Source organism: Phoca vitulina, unplaced genomic scaffold (genome assembly GCF_004348235.1).
Source record: "Phoca vitulina isolate PV1807 unplaced genomic scaffold, GSC_HSeal_1.0 scaffold35, whole genome shotgun sequence".
NCBI lineage: Eukaryota > Metazoa > Chordata > Mammalia > Carnivora > Phocidae > Phoca > Phoca vitulina.
Genome location: NW_022589738.1, coordinates 16,733,232 through 16,742,408, shown reverse-complemented (window position 1 = coordinate 16,742,408; position 9,177 = coordinate 16,733,232). Strand labels below are relative to the sequence as shown.

The following is a 9,177-nucleotide window of genomic DNA, read 5'->3' as shown; positions in this document are numbered from 1 at the left end:
GAAAGACAAACCACAAACTAGGAGATGTTTGCTATGCCTAAGATTATATATAACATATTTTAAAAATTACAAATGATCAAATACGGAAATTAGCAAAGGATATAAATAGAGGAATCACTGAAGAAGGTAACAAGCATGTGAAAAGATAACCAACTGCATAGGAATTAGGGAGAAATGAATTAAAATAACAACCATATATCACTGAACACATAGTCAGATACTTGCTCAAAATTATACAATTGGATAATACCTATTGTTGAAAGAATGAAGGGGAAAAGGAACTTTCTTAACTGGTTCAACAATTCTGGAGATTGTTTAGAAAGATCTAGTGAAGTTGGAGGTGTGAACAATTCCACCTTTAGACACGTAGATAATCTCTAAAGGAACAGGAGAGGGTTGTTCATTGCAGCATTGTTAATAACTAGTGAGAAATTGGAAGCAACTTAATTGTTATTAACAGATGACATCAACAGATGACAACAGATGGATCAGTAATTTGTGGTATAATCATACAATGCATTTATTATTTTTTTTAAAGATTTTATTTATTTATTTGAGAGAGAGAGAATGAGAGACAGCACGAGAGGGAAGAGGGTCAGAGGGAGAAGCAGACCCCCTGCTGAGCAGGGAGCCCGACATACAATGCATTTAAAATGAATAAAATATATCTACATGTGTTAACATGTAGAAATCTCAAAAAAAACTTAGGTGGAAAAAGCAGGTAGCAGAAATTTATAGTGCAAAATTTATAGACACAGAAAACAATATGTATGTTGTAAACAAAGAAAACGGTGAGGTATGTTGTGAAAATTAGTCAAGGGAAACCTCACTAAAGTGGAGTTGGGAGGCTGGAAGAGGGAGCTGGTACCACTCCATGTCAATTACAGGAAGAATTGTCAATTACAGGAAGAATTGTCAATTACAGGAAGAATTGTCAATTACAGACCCTAAGGGAAGAACTCTCAGCAGAAAGAATGATCAATTACAGGCTCCAATAGGGAAAAGATGTACGTTGTATCTCCTATAAGAAATCAACTACCCCTGCAATTCAGCCAATGAGAAACCCTAATCACCCTGAACTCTGCTTTTCTGCAATGGACTTTTGTTCAGAACAACCCCTCCCAACTTCCACCTTCTTCCCCATAAAATAACATTCCTCTCCTTTGTTTGTTAGACTTAGGGTTTTGCCTTAGCTAGAATGTTCCAAATTGCAATTCTTTGCCATTCCCAAATTGCAATTCTCTGTCGTTCCTGAATAAACCCATTCTTGGTGCTAAGGTAACTTTTATTTTTTTAATTTTATTTATTTATTTATTAAAAAGATTTTTATTTATTTATTTGAGAGAGAGAGACTGAGAGAGAGCACACGAGAGGGGGGAGGGTCGGGAGGGTCAGAGGGAGAAGCAGACTCCCCGCCGAGCAGGGAGCCCGATGCGGGACTCGATCCAGGGACTCCAGGATCATGACCTGCGCCGAAGGCAGTCGCTTAACCAACTGAGCCACCCAGGCGCCCCGGTAACTTTTAAGGTTAACATTGTCTGTGAGTAAAAAAGGAGAGAGAGTTCCTGTCCCGGAATAATTTGGCATTTGAAGAAAGTCAAGTCAGTCTGATTACAATGCACTACCACTGAAGCCACAATGAGACAGGGCCCCTAAAACAGATGGGGGAGTGGAGAAGATGAACATTTCCCAGAGATGGCAAAGGCTTCCATGCCTCTTTCCCACACTGAACCAAGTCCTGAAAAATAAGAAGGGGTTACCCAGGTGAGAGGAAGGAAGGGTGTTTCTAGCAGATAGTGACATTTGCAAAATCCACAGGGGAGAAACCGCAGAGCCCGGTTTGGAAACTGCCAGTGGTTTCTCAGAGCAGCTAGGGTAGAGGAGGTGGGGGCAAAGAAAGCGACGTAGGGTATTGGTAGGCAACCCCGGACCATAGGCTCTGACGGGGTTAAGGAGTCTGCCTTCTGAAGGCTGTGGGAAGGCTAGAAGAATGTTGAAGCAGAAGAGTAACAGGTGCATCACCAATTACAAGAGGATGGCTCTGGAGGGAAGATCAGTTAGTTGGGGGTTTTTTTTTTTCTTTTCTTCCTTTCCTTTTCTTTTCTTCCTTCCTTCCTTTCCTTTCCTTTCTTTCTCTTTCTTTTTCTTTCTTTTCTTTCTTTGCTTTCTTTCTTCTTGTTGTTTTAAAGAAAACCAGGCAGGAAATAATGGGGCCTCAACCGAGCCAGAGGAGGGGGTGACTGAGAGATACCAACGTGTCCAAGCAGTAGGATTCGGGGAGGGATTGTCTGTAGGTGTGGGGACAGGATTCCAGGAGGCTCCTGGCTCGGGCATCTTGGGTGCATGATGGAACGACAGAGGCTGCCTTTTGTGCCACCTACCCCTGCCCCTGGCCACCCTGATTAGACCAGGAACGAGCACCTTACACATGTTTAGTTCAAGTATAAAAACGTACAGAGGAAGGACCGAGGATGGTGGTTAGGACTGAACGGGTTTTCATGGGGTGGGGGTGTGGGGGTGTGGTTTTTGGATCCATCTCGAACATTTTAACTACCAAATAAAAGCTGATGTAAATGTAACATTAGACGCTGTTACATTTCTGAGAGCACGCGGATGTCACATCGTTTTCTGCACTTTTCTGTGTTTGAACTAAACATAATAAGCAAATGGCCAAAGTGCGTCAGAATCGGAGGAGCCTAAGCTCTGTAAAGGGGTTAAACCAGAAAGCAGCGGGGGCCGGGAGTGGTGTGGTTGTCAGTCTTTGTGTGCACAGCGCCTGTGGAGAGAAGCCTCGGGAGACCTGCACTCGGCTGCGGGGTGAGGGTGGGCGGGGGAGGAGGAGCGCGCGGGGAGTTTCCCGCCTGGCCCCGCCCCCTCCGGCCCGCCGCAGCTCCTCCTCCTTCCGTGACGCCGCCTCCCGTTTCTAGGTAACGTGGTGGGGGGTTAAACAACGCGGCCGCAAGGCGGCCGCTCCCTGCTGGTCCCTCTTCTCGGCCCCTTGACCCTCGGACGCTGAGAGCCATGGCCCTGCCGCTGCTGCCTGGCAACAGTTTCAACCGCAACGTGAGTAGTGAGGGCGCCCGAGGTCAGAGGTCCCGGCCAGAATCTGGGGTCCGGGCGTGGCCACCTCCCCCGACCCTACTCAAGTATCCTGCTGCCGCTTCACCCCTGCGCACTGGGCACAACTTGGACCAAACTTTGTGGGCCGGGGGAACACTTACTTTCTGTCTCCCCTTTTCCCAGTCTCTTCTAACTGCATCTGGATGCTTTAACGACATCAGATACAGAAGTAGAGTCTTCATAGGTGGCAGGACCCGCGAAGGTAGCCAGTGGTAGTGACGTGATAAGAGTCATCGTTGAGCGTTTAAGATATGCAAGGTGCTGTGCTTTAGTCGCCTGGCACGGCATTTGCTGCTTAGGTCCTATTTTTATTCCCATTTTGCAGTTGAGGAAACTGAGGCACGGGGCGATGAGTCACTCCCTCACTGGCCAGAGCTACACAGTTTCAGTGTGAAATTGGCTTTTTCCCAGGCAACCTGTTTCCACAGCCCAGGTGCCTAGTCATTGTCCTTAATAGCCTGTGTGAAAGAGAGAAATAGAGTTGCTGTTAGGAAAGCCAAGAAACCTGGTCCTCTGGAGGCTGCTGGGGGCCGAGAGGGAAGGGTTCCATCAGCCTGTAAAGTTCGGTCCTAAGCTTTATAGAGAGAAGCATCCAAACCTGGAGGAGTTTTTTCTTCGTTGAGGATTGGGAGGAGTTCATTTCAAAACAAGATGAAAGTACAAAACAACACAACACGACAACACAAAAAACCCTGAGCACCAAAGAATCTTGCCAGTAATAAATAGCCCCTTATTTAAACAACAGCAGAAAAGTAATTCATGCTTTTCTTTACACTGGTCACCACTCTTCCCTTGGGTTTGCCAGTTGCGTCTTCGGAAGAAGGTAGGTGATAACACGGGTGGGAGGGAATTCGAGGGAGCCCCTCAAGGTGTTTGTGTAAACCTCTGGTAAATTTAGAACGCAGCAGGGGATTGAATGAAGCGTTTGACTTTCTGGATTCCGAAGTGTCTGTTTTCAAGTTGTTGGCCCTAAAGTCCCAGTTTCCTTTGTGGCTTCAGGCCGCTAGATTCTGACCTCCACGGGTCGCTTGGCCGGACCGAGTTCCTTGTTAAACCGTGGTTTGTGCATTTTTTTGGCTGATGGGTAGACGCCGGCCTTCCCGCCCAGCATTGCCCTTTGCTAAGATTCAGCCAGCCACACCAAGGAAGAAAGACCCTGAGAGGCAGGACACGCAAAAAGATTCCAGAAGTAAACAAGCATGCAGTGTAGGAGTAAATTTAATAAAAATTGAAAGTAAGAGCCCACAGCTTTGGGCCCCGCAACACTTCAGATGACCGATGTCCCCCTACTGCGGAAGTATCACAGCTCCCACATGCAGTGATGAAGAATAGGAAGGAAAAGCAGGGCTTTGAGGAGATATTTTAAAATCTGCAAAGCTGTACTGAGTATACTTTGTTTTATTGTGAAGTACAACACGTGCAGAGAAATGCATAATGGATGAACACCAAGTGAACATCAAGAAACGGAGTATTACCAGTACTCCAAAAGCCTCTCCCTTGACTGGGGTTGCCAGATTTAGCAAATAAAAATGTATGTCCCCAATACTGAATGGGACCCACTTAGACCGAAAGCTTACTTGTTTATCTCAAATTCAAATTTAACTGGACATCTTCTATATTATGGGGCAACCCTGCCTATGGCTCTTTCTTGTCATTACCCCCTTTGCTATTTACTGTCCAGAGTTAACTGTCCTGAATGCGGGGACTGTGGTTAGGTTTTGCTTGCTTTTGAACTTGGTATCAATGTAAACGTCTGGTGTGTTTTGTGACTGGCTTGTGTTTAGCTCAATGTTATGTTAGATTTGTTCATGGGGCTGTCTGCAGAGGTAGTTTGCCCATTTTCCTTGCTCTGTAGTATTCCATTGTGTGAGTATGACATCATTTATATACCCATAGATAGAGATTTGGCTTGTTTGGGGTTATTAAGAATAGTTTGCTGTGACTGTTCTTGTCCGTGTCTGTCGCTACAATTGCTAGATCATATGGTTTTCATATGTCCAGCTTTAGTAGACACTGTCAAAGCGCTTAAACCAATTTAAATCCCCAGCAGCATGTTATGTTCCGGTCGCTCTACATCGTAACACTTGGTATGGTTGGTCTTTTAAACTGTAGTTATTTCGATCAACAAGTACAGGGAAACTGTAGTTTCAATCTGTGCTTACCCGATTCCTAATGAACTTGAGCATGATTTACACATTTATTGGTCATTTGGATATTCTCTTTGTGTAATACTTGTTTGTCTCTTGTCTACTCTTTCTGCTGGTTTGTCTGCCTTTTTTTTACTTAGTGAAATGTAGGAGTTCTATATAGACTTTGGATGTGACCCTTTTGTCCGACATCTGTGTTGGCAAATATCTTCTAGTCTGTGGCTGGCCTTTTCACTTTCTTTTCTTTTCTTTTTTTTTAAAGATTTTATTGATTTATTTGACAGAGAGAGACACAGCGAGAGAGGGAACACAAGCAGGGGGAGTGGGAGAGGGAGAAGGAGAAGCAGGCTTCCCGCCGAACAGGGAGCCCGATGCGGGGCTCGATCCCAGGACCCTGGGATCATGACCTGAGCCGAAGGCAGACGCTTAACCGACTGAGCCACCCAGGTGCCCCTTCACTTTCTTAATGGTGTTTCTGATAAGTAATTGTTCCTTTAGATTAGTGATTTTTGTTTTTTCTTTAAGAAATTGCTCCTTATGCCAAATATGATATTTTTCTGTGTTGTCGTCTGGAAATTTTGTTGTTTTTACCTTTCACATTTAGATTTCTAATCTAGTATAAATTGTGTGTGTGTGTGTGTGTGTGTGTGTGTGTGTGTGTGTGTGTATGAAAAGAAGTAGGGGTCCGGTTATATTTTTTCCTATATGGATATTCAGTTGACCCAGAACCATTTGTTAGCACAGTTCAACAGAGTAAGTTTTAAAGATCTCAGTGGCTCTATGCCATGATTCATGAATTGACAGTATCCAGTTTAGCAGACAGAAGAGAGCTTTGAAGAGCTCTCCCAGGAAGACATTTTATAGGCCTAAGGGGGGCATTACACTAGGCAAAAATTAGATTGGTTACTATAAGTTTACTTTCCTTGTGGGATATGATAACAAGGGCTTTTTAGGCAGATTACCTAACTCATGCTGATCAGGCAATTCATGATTGGCTAGTTTAAGATTCAATTTCTGGGACAGCCAAAACTGTAAGTTAAGTTTCAGTTTTTGACATGGGGCTTAGTATGATCGACTCCATTTAGGGTCTGTTGTCTTGTCTTTAACACATTTTTGGAAGAGACCACCCTTTCTCTACTTCTCTGCAGGGCTGCTACCTTTGTCACAAGTACCCAAATACATGTGGGGCTGCTTCTAGATTTGTGACTATATTTAAAAAAATTATTTACTTTATGCTTCAGACCAAAAGGAGTGTGTGTGTGTGTGTGTGTGTGTGTGTGTGAATTAGGGAATGACAGTATACTTATTAGATATTTTGGGCTGTCATTTAACAAACTAGTATTTATATATTGAGTATTTATATATATGTCATTTAACAAACTTGTATGTGCCTAATTCAGATGGCTGCATTTGCACTAACCTTGTTACTGACTGGTGCCAAAAAACTAATATTATTTTAAAAACTTGTACTTAGTTAAAAGATCATATGTTCTCTGGTGCATAGAGTGGTCAAAAAGTCAGTAGAGCCAAATCTGGCTTTTTTTTTTTTTTTTTAATCATCCCCCCCGGCCCCCCACCTCCTGGAGATAGCATAATTACTGGCTGTTTGGGTTTAAAATTATAACACAAGCTAACTTTTATTGCTTTTCTTAGAAATTAAAAAGGAACTTGTTTCTCCCCCTGATTAGCTGCTGAAAGTCATGAGCAATAGATTGATTTCTGCCCACAGCTAGGTGATGCGCAGCCTGTATTTCTGTCTCCGAAATACAAGAAGTATGGTGCTTTCTAAAATATAAGCATTTGTACCACTGATGACATTAAAATTATTTTGATGTGAATTAATTGAAAACCTTAGGGAAAGGTCACAGCTAAATTCCAGACACATGGTATCTTTTTCCAAGAATTTACATCCTGCCTTTATTTTGAGCTAAGAGAATCTCAGGCACATTGTCAAAAATAATAGGATATTAAAGTTAAAAGGGACATTTCCAGACAAAGCTAAAAATCTTTTCTATAGCATTTTGGACAGATGGCTGGCTAGCTGATCCTGAATGCCCCTAATGAATAATGGAGTAATAAAAAGGAGTACACTTTCTGTTTTTTATGAAGCTACCTTGCCACCATCTTAGGAGGGTTTGTTGTCAATAGTCGGTCTCTACTTTATAGTGAAGCAACTGTTTCCTTAGAAGAAAATAAACTATTTGAATTCATAGCAGTAGAATAAAACAGAAATTCAGAATCTCTCTGCCTCTCTCACAAAAGGGTGTGGGCAATACCTTGAAATTTATTTTTATCTAGACTAATATAAGCCTACTTACTAATATATAAGGAAAAGCGTTCTTTGGGAAATTTACCAGCAATTTAAATGATAAACAGCTGAAGGACACACTCTGAGTAATACATAGTATACATATTGACTTCCTCATGGGATGGTAGATAAATCAATTTAAATTTAGCGCAATGACAAAAATAATCATAAAACAATGACTCTATGCACAGGGTGGAGGTTTTTCCTGATCTAAAATTCTGCTTATAGATTTCTGGTTATATTCTTAGTGGTTAATTCCATTGCCTTAAAATAACTTGCATCAGGTGCATACCCCTCAACCTGGACACTCGAGTCCATTAGAGTTTGCCCGTCACCTTATGAGATCAATTTAATGAATCATGGCCAGCATTTAAAAAAAAAAAAAAAAAAAAAGAAAGAAGCAAAATGGACTAGAAAAGATAAAAAAAAATCAGAGTAATGTGTGAGGGCATGGGAACAGTAAGTATCCTTTCGCGGACTTTTGCTTTCTGCCACGTGTGCAAGTGAGCTGGGTTGCACTCAAACCTGTTTGTTATTGTGGTAGCAGAGTGTGAAACACGCTCTCATTAGAGCTGTTTCTACCAGCTCATGCCTCTGTTTTTAATTCAGAACTGCAGTTTCCTTCCAGGCCAGATCTAGTCTTTTACCCTCCTAGAAGCTTCAACAGATCCTAGTCAAATTTTTTCTTCTTTTTTTTTTTTTAAAGATTTTATTTATTTGGCAGAGAGAGACACAGCGAGAGAGGGAACACAAGCAGGGGGAGTGGGAGAGGGAGAAGGAGGCTTCCCACGGTGCAGGGAGCCCGATGTGGGGCTCGATCCCGGGACCCTGGGACCATGACCTGAGCCGAAGGCAGATGCTTAACGACTGAGCCACCCAGGCACCCCAGATTTTTTTTTCTTAATTGCTGTAAAATTCACATAACATAAAATTAACCACTAGCCATTTCAATTTTTTTTTTTTTTTTAATTTGAGACAGAGAGCACTCGCATAAGCGGGGAGGAGGGACAGAGAGAGAGGGAGAAGCAGACTCCCCACTGAGCAGGGAGCCTGATGTGGGGACTTGATCCCAGGACCCTGAGATCAGGGCCCGAGCCAAAGGCAGATGCTTAACCGACTGAGCCACCCAGACACCTCAACCACTAGCCATTTCAAAGGGTACCATTCAGTGGCATTTGGTACCTTCACAGTGTTTTGCAACGATCACCTCTAACTAGTTCAGAGACGTTGTCTTCATCCCAAATCTCAATCTTTTTATCCCAGAGGGACTTTGAAATGCTTTTCAGCTCTCGGGGACCTCCTGTGTACAAATGATTTCTACAGCCCATGGTACATTAGCATGATCCATGAGTTGTAGATGTAATGATCCAGTAATAATTGTCTCTTCTGAGTAAAAAGTAATAGGTTTCTGTGGATTTGTTAATTTTGGTCAACTTACTCACGTGCTCTGTGTGGTTTCCCTTTCCTGCAAAGGATATCAACTCTAATGCAGGGTGGGAGGGGGCCAGGTACATAGTAGAGGAAACTTCAGGGTTTTTTTCTCTTTACTGTAAAATTTCCTACTTGATTTTTTCCCCCTTTCCCCTTATCCAAGTAGACCTA

At 42.9% G+C, this 9,177-nt stretch overlaps 1 protein-coding gene across 1 annotated transcript in view; it reads left to right on the top strand.

Annotated features, from left to right (window-relative positions):
• The first annotated feature begins 2,947 nt into the window (after positions 1-2,947).
• EFHC2 (EF-hand domain containing 2) overlaps positions 2,948-9,177 on the top strand; it is a 191,347-nt gene continuing 185,117 nt past the window's right edge. Inside the window, exon 1 of the mRNA XM_032426549.1 lies at positions 2,948-3,063. Within this exon, the coding sequence (XP_032282440.1) occupies positions 3,022-3,063 (42 nt within the window). The 5' untranslated portion in view covers positions 2,948-3,021. The remainder of the gene's footprint in view (positions 3,064-9,177) is intronic.